General features: G+C 36.3%; 2 protein-coding genes across 2 annotated transcripts; one reads left to right on the forward strand and one right to left on the reverse strand.

Moving 5' to 3' along the window:
• The first annotated feature begins 238 nt into the window (after positions 1-238).
• LOC147568658 (serine/arginine repetitive matrix-like protein) lies at positions 239-4,050 on the forward strand. The gene is made up of 5 exons (XM_086655056.1): positions 239-921; positions 1,163-1,268; positions 1,807-1,927; positions 2,238-3,164; positions 3,505-4,050. Exons 1-5 carry the CDS (start codon positions 723-725, stop codon positions 3,907-3,909), a joined length of 1,758 nt encoding a protein of 585 aa, XP_086511182.1. The 5' UTR covers positions 239-722; the 3' UTR covers positions 3,910-4,050.
• A 227-nt stretch (positions 4,051-4,277) lies between these two features.
• LOC147568659 (Phototropic-responsive NPH3 family protein) lies at positions 4,278-8,237 on the reverse strand. The gene is made up of 4 exons (XM_086655055.1): positions 7,908-8,237; positions 6,997-7,063; positions 5,684-6,847; positions 4,278-5,161 (listed from the first exon to the last, which is right to left on the reverse strand). The coding sequence occupies exons 1-4, from the start codon at positions 7,979-7,981 to the stop codon at positions 4,637-4,639; spliced, it is 1,830 nt and encodes a 609-aa protein (XP_086511181.1). The 5' UTR covers positions 7,982-8,237; the 3' UTR covers positions 4,278-4,636.
• Positions 8,238-15,162: the final 6,925 nt, after the last annotated feature.

The following is a 15,162-nucleotide window of genomic DNA, read 5'->3' on the forward strand; positions in this document are numbered from 1 at the left end:
CCTTCCAAATTTGATCTACAATTTTTCATGTTCTACGGAATTGAAAAATTGTTACTTACCAAGAGATCTTCGCCTTAGCATGCCTCGAGTAGTAATGAAGTGACATGTCACATGTCTAGAGAAAAATGAATGTTTAACATCGTCACCCAGACTATAATTTGACAAAAAACTGAGGTCGAGTATAGTTGACAGCCGAAATTAAAAGTATTTTATCGTGTCACGGAGACCATTTTTCCGTATAGAGACAACTAGAAGTATAACAACTCAACAAACTAAAATAAACGTTACACTTCTCTGTCATTTTCTTATTTAAATTTTTCTCTTTCTTATATGAACAAAATGAAGGGATGATGTCTTCTCGTGGTAATACTCTACTAACATCTAAAATCTTCACCGTTAAATCATTCTTTAATAATCTAATGTGAAACTCGAGGATAAACTGACGGTACTGATCTAAGGAAGACGTTTTAACAGTATCCGCCAAAACTGAGAATAATAGCGTCCTCCCTTTTCTAATAGTTAAACTCAAGGTTAGTTAGTATACCACCAGAGCAAGTACCAGTTACAGAGATCAGAGATCAGAGAGCAATTCTCTCTCTCTCTCTCTAGAAGTTCTCTCTTTCTCTCTCTAGAAGTTCTCTTCTTTCTCTCTCTAGAAGTTCTCTTCTTTCTCTCTCTAGATTGTTAATGCTTGAAGATTGACTGGATTCAGATTCGTAACAATGAACCGAAGTATGTCAATGACTCGTAGTATGACGAAGGATTATTTCCCCGGAGGAGGGAGAAATATTCCGGTAACACAGCACCGGAGAGGTCGGAGTCTTAATGGAGTTACGAATCTGAAAGAATCTGATGAAAACTTGGATCTCTTCTCTAGAAATCGTCGGAGTCTTCCGGTGGTATCTTCCGATGAACCTGAAGGTACTTTTCTAATAACCTAACTCAAGTGTTCTTCATTACTTCATTTTCTTAAGTTTCAGAATCAACGATATTAGATCGATGGATCTTGTTTTCATTCGTTTATATATTTAAGAAATTCGTGAATTTCGTTTTCGTTCCTTCAAATTCTCGTTATGTTAGATTCATAATTGTTTCTAATGTTCCTTTAAATGATTTTATATTTGAGTTCGAGATTGATGATATTTGGTTTAAATCATTCCAGTTCCGATGAAATTAGAGAGAATTTCAATAGCATCAGTGAAACTAGTGAGAAGTGGAGTTGATGATTTATTGTCATCAGCTGATGGAGGAAAGCATGATTATGACTGGTATGAAATTTTCAATTGGTTTCCGATTTTCCTTTCTTTTTTTTTGGTCTTACTGTTTTTTTCTATGTTAGTTGAAGTTAAGATTTGCAAGTTGCTCTACTTCCAATTTGGACCATAGAAAATGACATTTAACTTGAATCTTGCTTCTAAGGTTTCTGATGCCTGATGAGTTAAGTTTATGGTTGATGGCATGAAAACGAATCCCACAAATGTACACGAAAAACTAAACTAGTTTAAGAATTTGACATTCCATAATCGAGCTTCGATGTCGAGTTGTCTTAAAATTGAATTATTTCTTAGTTTGGAAGTTGGGTAACTCAATGGGTTAAGTCAATTATGTATCTCACTATTACACTTCACATAACTAGGTTAAAATTTCTTCGAGATATCGTTTAGACTGGAAGAACGGGAAGAATCTTGTTTTGTTGGATTACTTAAAGCATTTCAATTGAAATATGTTGGTTGGAATTAGTGGCAAAAATTTTCATAGATAGTCTTGGTAATATTTCTAAGAGAACAACTATATCTTTTCAAATAGGCTTCTTACACCACCGGGAACTCCTCTCTGTGCTTCGTCGGATGCTAGTGAACCACCACCGACAGTGGCTATGAGAAGAGGTCCTCCTGCTAGATCAACCTCTACCACAAGGTCCTCGCGGGTATGTATATGTGATAAGTTTCTCTGTACTTAATTTAGACCATTTTGATAGTCTAGTTTATTTGGCTTAGAGATAATGCCAGTTTAACTTTATTGGTTGAATTTGCTCGAACTAGATTCATTACCCACCCACATCGATACTTGAATATCTTCAACGTTGAAGGTTTGTCTGTAAAATTTGACCATCATATACGATTTAGTTCCTGTTGTTGTTAATTACCTTTAAGTTAAGCAAATGTGGCATCAGTTTTGTCGAATTAGCTTTTGAACGTAAATCATTGACTTCTCACTCAGTCATTTTCTCTTTGCAGCTTTCAGTGACACAATCAGAAAACAACTATTCATCAAGACCAACAGGATCAGTAACACGACCTTCTATCTCTACCTCGAGTTATAATTCTTATTCCACTAATAATAGATCTTCAATTCTCAACACAAGTATATCATCAGTCACATCTATTTCTAGACCATCCACCCCAAGTTCCCGTTCAACCTCGTCATGTTCTGCAAGACCTTCCACCCCAAATTCTCGTTCAACTTTGCCATCCACTGCAAGACCTTCCACGCCAACTCGGTCATCATCTTCCCTCAGATCCCGTCCATCTCCCACCAGCTCTTCTAGTGAGACGACGCGAGGATCTCAAAGTGCCCGACCCTCAACTCCAACCTCCCGACCCCAAATTACTTCAAATTCAATTAGACAAAATTCCCGCCCATCAACTCCCACTCGCCGGTTATCTGCACCAGCCCCAGTAATGGTCCCAGGTCGATCAATCTCTACAGGACGAGCACTTTCGAATGACCATATTGCAAGCCCAGCATCCCGGGGAAGCTCGCCAAGTCCTAGGGCAAGACTCCCAGTTCTAGCTGATTTTACACATGATACACCGCCAAATCTAAGGACTACGGTATCGGATCGCCCAATCTCAGCAGGCAGGTCCAGGCCTGCTGCTTCTAACACTGGAAGAGGAAGTTCAGAGCCAACTGGACCGATTAATCCTCCACGGAGACAGTCATCTTCTCCTATTGTCACGAGAGGACGACTTCCAGATGTTTCAGGAAGAAACAGATTGTATGCCAACGGTCACGATATTGGTGGACCACGCGAGAATCAAAGAACATCTTCACTTTCTGAGCTAGCAATGCGGAAAAACATGAGGACTGTTACAGCCACAGATAGTAATGGATATGGAAGGACGATTACGAAGAAATCTCTTGACATGACTCCTCGACACTCGGTATGTTTACTTTTCCTCCATTGCTGGTTAAACAGGGATATACTTTATATACACCATACATCAAAACTTACACAAACCACATTAGCTGAAAAATTACTCGAGATGTAAACATTTCACGTCAGCTAATGAAGCCAGCTGATGCGACATGTAGACATCATCTGCCCTATCGTGTAGTTAATTAACTTGGTCCATAATCTATAGTATTACGCCACAGAAAACCTATCACCCAGCTCAAAGCCTCAAACCCATTTGTTCTATCTATACAACTGTCTGTTTGCATACTTGTTGAAGTTATTAATAATACCTATTATATCTAAACTGATTCGTGATTGTGATTTAGGATATTCGACCCGGTACAGGAAGTGGTCGTCATTTGGCGGGGACCTTATTCCCTCAAAGCATCCATAATGGAAAGCCGAAAGGCCAAGCAATTCATGCTTACACTTCTCCAGCCTCCTTTGGCAACAACATTGAGCAACCTACTAGCAACTACTCGGCCATCTCAAAGAACAGACAATTTATCGATAGGAACCACCATGAAGGGGAACCGTACGAAGATAATAGTCGTTTCTCAGGCAAACTGAACGAACCCGATATCTACGAAAGTTCAAGGTATAACACAATCTTGTTTCCTGATGACTTGAAGAGCACAAATTGGCTTCACAGTATCGACGATATGTCTGATCAAGGTTCTGTCTTTGATCATCGGTTTGAATCCTTACCAGAACCATTTGATCCCTTATGATATTTTGTTTAATCATTTTAAAATTATTTGGTTCTTTTCCTTTATTTTCCACCATCGAGATCTACAAAAATTTTAAAATGTACTTCTGTTTTCTCGTTTTCTTTCTTCAGTTTGTTTGGATAATAAAATATCTATTATTCCTCTTGTTTGTCAGATGATGAAGTTCGTATTTGGAGTCTGTTTCTTCTTATCTTCTTTAATATTAAACTGATGTAGACTTTTAGCTGATTTTAAGCTAAACCTAACAGGACCTTAGTAAGAGACTAATCTGATCTGTTAAAAGTTTTTCCTCGTATACTCCTAAAAGTATCGAGGATCCTCAGAACGTCAAAAATCAAAATGATACATAGATAAGTAGGAGAAACAAATAAACTAACGTTTAAATATGAATAATGAAGAGGCCAAAAGTATTACAGACGATACTTACAGGATTATAAGCAAAAAAATCATAGTCATCGGGCACAGACCAACATAATAACAAAGATATTTCAGCTACAAAAAACTTCTAGACCAAACCTATCTGAATTCTTGACCTTCTTAGATATTGTCATATACTTAAGCCCCTGTCTTTCTGTACTGAAACGACGAATATCCATGGAGACCGAAGCACTGTTTCAGGGGAGCTGTAGAGAATTTGATAAAACTATTTAATCAATATAATTAGGATTCTTATCGCTCATCTAGACCTGTTTTCAGCTACGCACTACTCCGTTCAATATAAAAGTGCCTATGAAAGAGAGTTCCTTCTTCTCCTTCCTTTCTTCGTTTCTGACGTCTGAGACTTTCTCCCTGCTTTTTGCCGTTTACTTCCATTTGGCCCGCCAAATATTCCAATTCGTCCAATTCCTTTTGATAGTGATGTAAAGAATGTCTTGCCATTACCCGGTTTCTCCATCATTCCTTGTTTCATAAATCCTTGTTCTTTTTCTAGTTCACTTAACCTTACTCTCATTCTTGATATCTCGAGCTTTAGTTCTCGGTTTTCCCTTCTTAATGAAGCATAATTATCTCGAGGAGACATGGCAGCACTTGGGATTCCACTGCTGATTCTTTGTGAGAGAAACCCATCTCCAGAGCTTCCTGGAAAAGAATTTTTCAGCCGGAGTTGTTCAAAGTAGAGAACACGAACTGCCATTTGAACTGGAACACGATCATTTTGGGCTATATGATTGCAAGCTTCTTGAGAGAGCTTCTGGCAGTCTATGTACTTGCATAGTTTCTTGCTTTCGTTTTCAGTTAGCATAGGATGGGCCTGAAATAGCAATGAGGAAATAAAATCAGGAATTGAGCAAACATTTGAAAAAAAAAATTCTCTGACATCAATTTGTGTTCAACACAATGCTTAAATACGTAAAGTGGAACAGTAACACTGTACACAGTTAATAGTTACTGTTATGTCGGAAAAAATAGAACTTTATAACATTTTCCCATCAAACTGGGTTACTGTTGAAAATGGTTATAACTTATAACGGTTAAAACGGCCGAAAAGGTGAAGTCGTTGAGGCAGTCCATCTTGTTTTATACTTCGTTCAAAAATTGTTCAGAACCAGAAATAGTAACGGCGAAAACATATACCTCATAACAGTTACAAAAGCTTTGTGGCAGAAAAGCATCTTTATCAAAATAACAGTGAAAAGGTAATGTTGGGAGACCTTTACCAAAAAGACAGACGCTATTTCGGTTATAACTGCCGTTTTCTAAACAATGGCTAAGGCAGAGCTAGCTGACAGCAATTTTTTGTAAAGATATGCATGCATTAACTTGACTAATTTACCTTCAAGTATATATCAATAGCTCTGTAAAGTCCATCATCGACGACACGGGCATAGTCAGGCAAGATTTCAATGATATTCATAAACTTCGGCAAATTCAGATAAGGGTCAGGTGCAATTTCCGCCAGATATGCTTCAATAAGTCGTCCGACTTTCAATACTGAAGCGTGGCTTGTAGTACCTAGTCCTTCTGATTCATATCCATAATCTAATGACTCTTCGGATTCTTCCTCTTCTATCTTCTGAAGAAAATTCACTAGTAATCGATGAACAATATCAACATCAAAGATACAATCACCAGTCTGAGTCGAAGGGATAAGCAAATCATCCAGGGATACCATATCTAAAGAGAACCCGATCCTCCTCTCAAGTTCAAGTCTACAAGCCACGGAAACATCGACTGTAATGGCCAATTTGAGCATCCCAAACAGAAACGTCAATGGAACTGATGTGGTTTTATCTGTTGGAAGAAGACTCACAAGGGTTTCGACAATCGCCCGCTGTTCATTTTCTGCAACAGAAGAATCTAATTTCATCCTTGAAGGATCCCAAACTTGACGTTTTCCGATACCCTTTTGGGATGTTTTGGCATAATGCATTAAAGATGAAGTAATGCTATCTGCTCTAACACCTGTTCTTCTCATAGAATCAATAACTCTCTGATAAAAATCGATTCTTAGAACCGAGAGGTCTTCAACCCACCACTCAGGAGAATCCATCTTTAGTTTCTCTGGTTCATTGTCACAGTCCAAGCGAGATAAACCCGATTTTAATTGTTCCTTGCAAGCATTTACGGCGATCGCATCCACACATTTATTTATGATTCCGACTTCCTCTGCTATAGGGAGTAGAGATTCACATGTGGATAAAACTTCCACAGATTTCTCAAGACTTAAAACCACGATTTCCTTCAGATATGTCTCTGCTCGAATTATAAGGTTCTCTTCCCAGTAATCTTCGAACATTTCTAAGTACTCTGCAGCACAACGAAGGTTGGCAACATTTTCTGAAGTAATCTCAAAGTTGGTGCCATAACAAAACTTTGCCGCAAGTTCAAATGTTTGTGATCCACCTGGTAAGTTGACAAGCTCCAACCTCGAAAGGTTTGAATCCCTGGAGTCCGCAACCATCTTTCGGATTTTACCACTTCGAGATACCAAGGGAAACTTCAGTAAAACAAACACCAAATTTAGAGTTTGATCATTGCTTGATAGCAACCAACCATATAAATTTTTGCTTAAGATCAGAGTGCAAACTTTTGGAGCCAAAAGAAAACAAATAGAAATGTTTATGGGCAGAAACCTTGGGTTCATACCTTGTGCAATAGAAAAGACTCATCATCGACAACAATTGTGACATCGCCCGCAACGTCTGAGAAGATCCTGTCACATACAAGAAAATATGAAGTATCTTTAAGCCCATTTCTATGCTTCGAAAAGAGTATTAGCATTTAACTTGAAATCTCATTTCTTGTGGAGGTGATTGACGAGGATGGTACTTGTAGTTAACCCACAGAAGGTGTTTTACTTTCAATCAGATCCTACAGTTATCTACTCCACTAGTTAATCTTCTACATTTTTACAAGGGAAATCGGGTTACAAGTTAAGGCTTAAGTACTTAGAACCCCAAATTTAGAGTACAGGATCCCAAATTACCAAAACCGGTAAGCGAATCTCATACACGTTGTCTAAGGGTGGTGACTATCTAACGGCATTGGGCTATAGGTGTGCACCCAAGCATAGTAAGCGTCGAGGACTTTTGGAATGCGCTAGTGGGAGTATTCGCCCAAGAACAAAATTCAGTACCCATGAATTTGGGTGTGGGTGTCAAAAGCTGGGACAAAATCACTTAAGGACTTACAAACATGGGTGTCAAAAATTTTTTGTCAAGTTCAGACTTTCAGTCTAAATGTTTTAAAACACTAAACAACACCCAAATAAACTTCAAATAAATCTAAAGCAAGAAAAACCCTTCCTAATTTGTTCATTAGAACACTAACCCTTTAACCACTGCTTGATCTCCTTAATGGAGTCCAGAAATAGAGAAAAAACATACAGAGATAGAGAGAGAACTACCTAAGCATTCAAACCCTTTTAACTACTCAAAACAAGAAGCCTAGAAACTGTAACAATTAGGTCACTTACTAAGGAAATTTCAATATTGAAGAACAAGCAATGAAAAAAAATGGAAAAGGGGAGCATGAAATACAGATGTTAGAGTGATTACCTGTTGTTGAAAGTATTGCAGAATTTGGGAGTTGATGAACGATTGAAATGAGAAAAAGGGTTTTCAGATACCATTGTCTCTCTCTAAAAATACTCTCTCTGTCTCTCTCTTTCTCTTTCTTTCTCTCACTAAAACTTCTCAATCATCATCAGAACAGTTTCTCTGTTCTTTCTCTATATTAACGGAAGGAAGGGAAGAAAATTGGTTTTAAGAATCTTAAGATCAACGGTGGAGATACGAAGTTGATGAAAGTTGTACAAAAGTAGCCATAAACTTTAACTGATATTACGATAAATGCCATCATCTTTTTTAACGTTTATTTGACCTTCCTCTTTTAGCTTTTCTTATCCGATTTATATTTAAAAAAGAATTTTTGAAAGTAAAAGAGGTTCCAAAAAGAAGATTACAAGTTTCGAATCCCTGACACAAGAAGAAGAAGAATTAGTGGACCATTTGGTGTGTTTGGGTTTAGAGATAAAGAAACCCTAGATCTTACCCCGGTCAAGAGAGAATCGGGTCTAGGATTTCGCTTAGTCGACACTAATAGCTTGTATCTTTACTTGTAACTGTCTAACTTGGAACGTCTTTAATGTAAAAAAGTTAATTATTGTATCAAACTTTTAACACAGGAATTGTAGTAATTGGTTTCGTTCTAAGTGACAGAATACAGATCATCTAATTATGTGTACATCTATATATCTATTATATTAAAACAGCTCAGTCTGTTATCCAGGGGATAAGTCTGACCGTTTATTTTTATTGGGATTTTCATAAAGATCACATCTAATGGCTGTTATAAAATCCCTTTTCGTGTAAATCCCTTCAAAATAGAAGGGTAATAGTATAAAACGACCAAAAGTGGTTAGGATATCCCTACCCACGTATTTCTCTCCCTCACCATTTAACTTCACACTTATTTCTCTCCCATTTAACTTCCCACGTATTTCTCTCCCTCACCATTTTCAGTCAGATTTACAACTGTTGGTTAATATCTCTCCCTATTTATTCTCCATTATCTTCTTTATTCTCTTTCCAAGAATGATTTATTTTTTCAGGCGTTAGCCAAGAGGGATCTTCCCCGTCCGTAGGACGGGGAGGAAACCTAGTATGAAATAAATCTACTTATTCTTAGTGATATTTATCTAATATGATTATTCTAATAGGAGTAGACGATTAATTAGCTACTTGGCATTGTGAAAAAGGTGAGTTTCTTCCACTAATTGTGGATGTGCTAATCCACTCCCAAAAAAGTTTGTTTGTTTGGATTCAAAGTCTAGATTTATGATGTAAAAACAGAGTTTCCTCGATTATCTTTTTGATGATTGGGACCTATAGTCAGATGAATGAAATTCTCTCAAGTAACTGATGGAATATAGTATGCAAAAAACAAAGAAAATTATCTGACACTCAAGTCAGTGAGGTATTTCTTGGAATTTTAGGAAAGAATCCAAAGGAACAAGTTTAGAATATGACCTTTTTGTATCTCTTTTAGAGCAAACCTAATATGCTTAGTTTGGATGAACTACAACATTTCGGATGAGATGTTGCGGTGGTAAGGAATCAGTGTTTATGAAAGTAACATGTCGGTGGTCGTTAAGAGGAAATTATTTGATAAGTGTGTATCTTCTGACACTAATAGATTCTGGCACATAATGACTCGTGTACGAAAAGTGGATCTTTGGCGCTACCTGGCTTTCCATGTCATTGACGTTCTGTTAACGTCAACCTGATCTAGAACAGTATAACTGAACTCGTTTCAGCAGAGTTGTGCTCTAGGCCTTTAACTACGTCATAACTCAGGTTTGGTAAATCTCATCTTAGATCCACTTTCTCACTTGCCTCGAGACAGTACAAGACTCAAGGTGCTAATCTAGTTTCTATACACCTCCTGTTCCATTTTAAAGCTCAGGATAAAGCTGATTTGACTTTTCGTCTTGCCTTGCGTCTAAATCAAAGCAGGTTCAAGGTGTTTAGAAGACTCATGACGACCTCCTACGCCAGGGTTCAAGTGACAAAGTTTCATCAGATCCACTTCCTAAATGGTGTCGACATCGGGTGACACAAATTTATTGTGGTCCATCTGCTGACTTCTTCACTTAGTCAAAACGTCAAACATTTGACTAGCTACCGAAGATCGTATCATTTAAACTTTATATATAAATTTCGTTAAAATTCATATGTTAACTGTTTGATCGTCTTCGTGTTAAGGAAAAACCCCATCCCTCATGAATCCTAGATTTTTGCCCAATGCAAAACTACAAAAATAAATAATATTGTATAAAGCTGATAAGTTTGATTGGGGGAAAACAAGATCAGGTATCTTGTCTTCTAATCTCAAACAACAAACATTATTCCATAATCAAATTAAAATCGAGCTTTACAGTAAGGCGTGGTAGAAATGACAGACTGATAAATCACATAACTCGATGTCAAAAATAATCATTCTTGGTCGAGTCATCAAAATAAAGCAAATCAATATCAAATAAACAATCTTAGCTTAATTAGTTTTTACCTTCATTCCTTTCCCTATTTCACTTTCTTGGGCAAAAACAACAAGAAAAGTAGAGATAGTTTTACCATGTGATCCATTTTTAACTCTTTATTAAATGGCAGGGTTAATGGACCACACTCCCTTGAGGCCTTGACCAAGTCCTTTTGAAGCCAAAGACCTACAAATTGTCATTTTATGTCACCTAATATGGGTAATCTTCTATTGGTAATATTGAAGTTGTAAGTTTTGTCTAGTTACAAAATGGATGATAATGTAGGAAGAGTATGCTTTTTCTAGGTCACAACAATGAGTCTTCTTGTGGGAAGGTGCAAGTCTAATCTACCAACAAAAACGGTTGATTATTATAGAGGAGGAAAGTTTGTGATGATTTGCATGTACCTAGAATATCTTCACAAGTGTCGGTAGCAAATTGTTTTCTTTATTTTACATTCATTTAAAATAATTTTATCTTTTTTATCTCACTCCAAGCTTTGTTTTCTATAGATCTCATTATTTTGTATCTATAATATTTTGGAACCTTTTTTACACAGCAACCCAATGGGGTGAATGGAAATTTGACCCACTGGCCACTGGGATTAATACGAAAGAGAAAATTTTAGAGGGGCTGCAATTAGGCTATGGGGATTCTATTCAACAAACAACCAATGACTGCATCTCAATTTTAAGCGCAACCCCGAAAAAAAATGTATGCATTTAATCTTTCTTTTACTTCATCTCTCTCCAAAAAATCTTTCATTTGATCTGATGTAGTCGCAGCGGAATTAAAGAAGAACAATAAACTAAACTAAGAACGTTAAAGAAAACGATAAGAAACGATAAAATAAACTAAAACTCTTAATAACTTTAATGGTTTTTCTCTTCAATATGAATAATAAACAAGACTGGACCTCCTTTTATAGATTACTAAACTTTCCTAGATAGACATAAACTAGGATTCCTAAATAATAGAAATACCTAAAACTTCCTAAACCTAGATTCATTATGAATCCTTCTTAAATTAAAACTTCCTAAACTAACTAGATTGGCCGACTAGGCCTCGGGCGCGCGGGATCGCGGGTCCGTCCCGTTATGCGCCTGCACCATGATCTTTCCAAAATAAATGACCCTAACATTAAACATTCAAGTTTAGTCGGTTTGAAATAATCTCAATGCAATCCAACGACTTAGAATAAAAGTGACAAGAGTAATAAGACGAAACAAAAGACTTCCATTATAAAAAAACGGTGGTGTATTAATCTAAAAAAATGATTCCGTTATTAGAAAAACAAAAAAAAAATTATTAGTCGTATATTAGTCCAAACAAATTATCATCTAATAAATAATTGCAACTGAATTCAAAATATTAATTCAAAAGTAGAAAACATATTTGTGGGAGAAAAAAAAGAACGAAAGAAAAATATTTCTCCGATGCATAGCTTGTAATCATAGAGTTCTGATAGCTTTGCGAGCACGATAAGCGAAACACGTATATATGATTCCCCCAATCGCTTTACGCGTTGTTGAAACAACAAAATATATAACTAAATACAATATATAACTAAATAGAATACAAACATATACGTGTATATATACCTACATATATACACGTATATGTGTATATATACTGTCTATGCTCACGACAAGACAAAATTTCCTAGATGTGTTATTTAGATGAACTAGGTTGTGCGTGCAACCCACTATAAATGTACTTGGTTATATTAACATATTATGTACTTGTATTCTTCCTTTCTCCGGAGCTACAGAGAGAGAGAAAGGAGAGATGAAGAAAAAAGAAGAGAAATACGAAGAAAAAATTAAAAAAATTAAATTTGAAGGTCGTCGGAAAACTTGGCTGGCTGGGGACCTTGGTCGGAGAAGATGACGAGGTGGAGAGAGATGATGTTGAGGAGAAAGGTGATGAAATGGAGGAGAGATGAGGTGTGCCTAATGTTTTATTTTTTTCTTAATGAATTCTATTTTAGCCCCCTAGTGGCTAGTTTGTTCTAAAAATAATTATACCTTTTTTGGAATTAACCTAAAGTTAAAAGGGGCTAATTATGAATTTACCAAATTATTTTTATAAGAAGGGCAATTGTGAAAATATAAAACAATTAATGATTAAAGTTGACTGACGGAGTTAACAAAAGTGAGCTAAATTTGAATTTACGTATAATAATGGACCAAAAAAGAAGCTGGTCACAAAGTAAGGGGTTAAGAAAAAAATATTTTGCCTTGATGTTATACTAACTACATGTCATTATTTAGTCTTAAATAATTTTTTTTTTTTTTTACTTTAAGTTTGAAATGTAAATTTTTGTAATACAAAATCTAAGCAAATCTTAGGGGGTTGGGAGGATTTTGGTCCAATACAAATTTTGGACTTAGGAATCCTTAAGATTTAAGAGTCCTAGGATTCTTTGTAGCAAAAAAAATCAAAGAATCATGATTCATACCAAATCTCACTTTTGGTAGTATCCTGCAACACACTATTATTGAAGGTCCTGCTAACAAATATTATTAATTTGGCCGGTTAGAACAAAATAACAAAGTCTCTGACAAGTTAAGAAGGCAATCAATGGAGAAAATTTTGCAACAAAAAAATCAATTGAGAAAATAATCATATATATGAAGAGACTAATGTATTTGTGGTGTGCAAATTAATGATTTATGGCTTTTTTTTTTAACTCAGTAATCTAAATTTGTATTTAAGGAGATAACTAGTCATAATATCAATTGAACACAAGACAAGACAAATGAAAAATACTCCTAATTTATAAAATTAAGCCCAAATAATTGAAACTCAAAATGACATACTAAAAGCAAATTCTAATCTATAAAACCAAACAGACACAAAAAAAAAAAAAAAAAAAAGCAATTTCCAAGAGTAGAATATTGGAAAATTCTCTTAGGGTTGACTAAGTGAGTGAAAAAGGATGATTTTGCTTCCCTACTTTGGCATTTGCAGCTGCTTTTGACCAGGAACAATCATTTGATCTTCAAAACCAACATTACCAATGTTGTTATTTTCAAGCACAAAATATGATGATTCCCCTCCATGTAATATTTGCATTTGTATCAGATGAGAGAGAATATTAGCATTCATTTGATGTTCAAGTTGAACATTATTAATGGTGTAATCATCAACCCCATCTCCCTGAAGTATCTGCATCTGATGAGAAGGGACATAATTTGTTTGATCATTAAACCCCACATTAGCAATGTTGTTGTTATTCTCAAGCACATAATTCATGTGTTCTCCAAAATATGATGATTGCTTTCCTTGCTCCATCTGCATCTGCTGAGAAGAAACATTAATGTAATTTCCGACGCCTATACCAGTATTTCGAGACCTCCCCGTTTCATTATCAACATGATAAAAAGGGGAAAGAGAACGAAGAAAGTTGTTATTTATGACATTCCCGGAACGGTTGCTCACTTCCGTTGGTGAAGTAGTCTCGGCGATTGCTAGTTGCATCTGCATTTGATAAGAAAGATTCATGTTTTGGTGACCATGAGCACCAATAGAGAAACCAACCTGATCCTCATAATAAGTATCATTTCCAGCTCCCTGCTGCTGAATCTGCATTTGATTAGTAGGATCGACCCTTTGATTACCGAACCCGGTCATTTGATTACCATTACGAGGATGAGGGGCAAGACCAGGAAGAGTTGGGTTGCTAATCATATATTGAGAAGTATTAGAATATCGCTGGCTTCGTAAAGCAACCTCCATATTTGCAGCAGGCTGCAACTGCATCTGAGGTGCAAGAACCATGTCTTTTTTAACACCGCCAATGTTATTAAAATTATTGTAATTAGCATGAAGCTCATCTAGATTTTGACCGCCATTCTCAATATCATTAATATAGTTCATCAATATAGTACTTAAATTAGTATTACGAGTACTACTCGGAAGACCACCACTAGGAGCAGTAGTTGGACTACTAGTAGCAGCAGCAGTAATAAGAGTATTAGGGTTTCCTAGTACAAATCTCGACAGAGACGACATAGATGATTCAACAAAAACATTCCGACTCTTCATGAGCGAATCTATTCGACTTTCGATTTCCTTCTCTTTCAGCTCAATCATATTATGAAGAAAATTTAAATCATCAACACTATTTACATCTTGTAAACTCTTACCATGAAAATGTATTTGTTCCATGAGCAAATTCATCTCCTTCCTTTTATTTTGGCTCTCAAGCTTTTCCAGCCGAGATTTCTCCTTCATGACCTTGCACTGATTCAAAGACTCTATATTCTCCAACTTCTTGAATTTTTCCCGCTCGGATAAATTATCAAACTTCTCAAGCACATGTCGTACCTGTAATTGTGAAGATGGCCAGGTTTCCGGTGGTTTCTCCTCATCCCCTTCATAAATAATTGCGCAAGCACGAACCTCACAAAGGGTGCTCAATTCTTTTACCTTTTTCAGCAAACAATTCTTTCTTTTCTTGAAAGTTATTCGCCTTTTAGCGGAATCTTTAATCCGTTCTAGTTTCACCTTTGACCTCCCCATGATACTACTAAGTTTGCAGGGAGATAAGGAGAGCTAGAGAAGAAGAAGATGGTGAGAAAGCTTGCTTGTGGGGGTATATATATACACAAGGGGAGGGAGATGAGTGAGAGATGGTTACAAGAGGCCGGGTGAGGTTGGTAGCACTTGTGTATTCATTTCACTTACAAAGATCTTCAAAAATCCCGAAAATTAATAACCTTCCTTGCAATTGTATGATGACTTTTTTGACATACACATGCTAAATC

Source organism: Eschscholzia californica, unplaced genomic scaffold (genome assembly GCF_041429995.1).
Source record: "Eschscholzia californica isolate CP2 unplaced genomic scaffold, dmEscCali1.0.p SCAF_1, whole genome shotgun sequence".
NCBI lineage: Eukaryota > Viridiplantae > Streptophyta > Magnoliopsida > Ranunculales > Papaveraceae > Eschscholzia > Eschscholzia californica.

Coding starts and splice junctions, on each gene's coding strand:
- LOC147568658 (XM_086655056.1), top strand. CDS start 723: ATGAACCGAAGTATGTCAATGACTCGTAGTATGACGAAGGATTATTTC. Junction 922..1,162: donor ATCTTCCGATGAACCTGAAG/GTACTTTTCTAA, acceptor AAATCATTCCAG/TTCCGATGAAATTAGAGAGA. Junction 1,928..2,237: donor CTACCACAAGGTCCTCGCGG/GTATGTATATGT, acceptor TTCTCTTTGCAG/CTTTCAGTGACACAATCAGA.
- LOC147568659 (XM_086655055.1), bottom strand. CDS start 7,981: ATGGTATCTGAAAACCCTTTTTCTCATTTCAATCGTTCATCAACTCCC. Junction 7,064..7,907: donor TGCAATACTTTCAACAACAG/GTAATCACTCTA, acceptor TGTATGTGACAG/GATCTTCTCAGACGTTGCGG. Junction 6,848..6,996: donor AGTCTTTTCTATTGCACAAG/GTATGAACCCAA, acceptor GTTTTACTGAAG/TTTCCCTTGGTATCTCGAAG.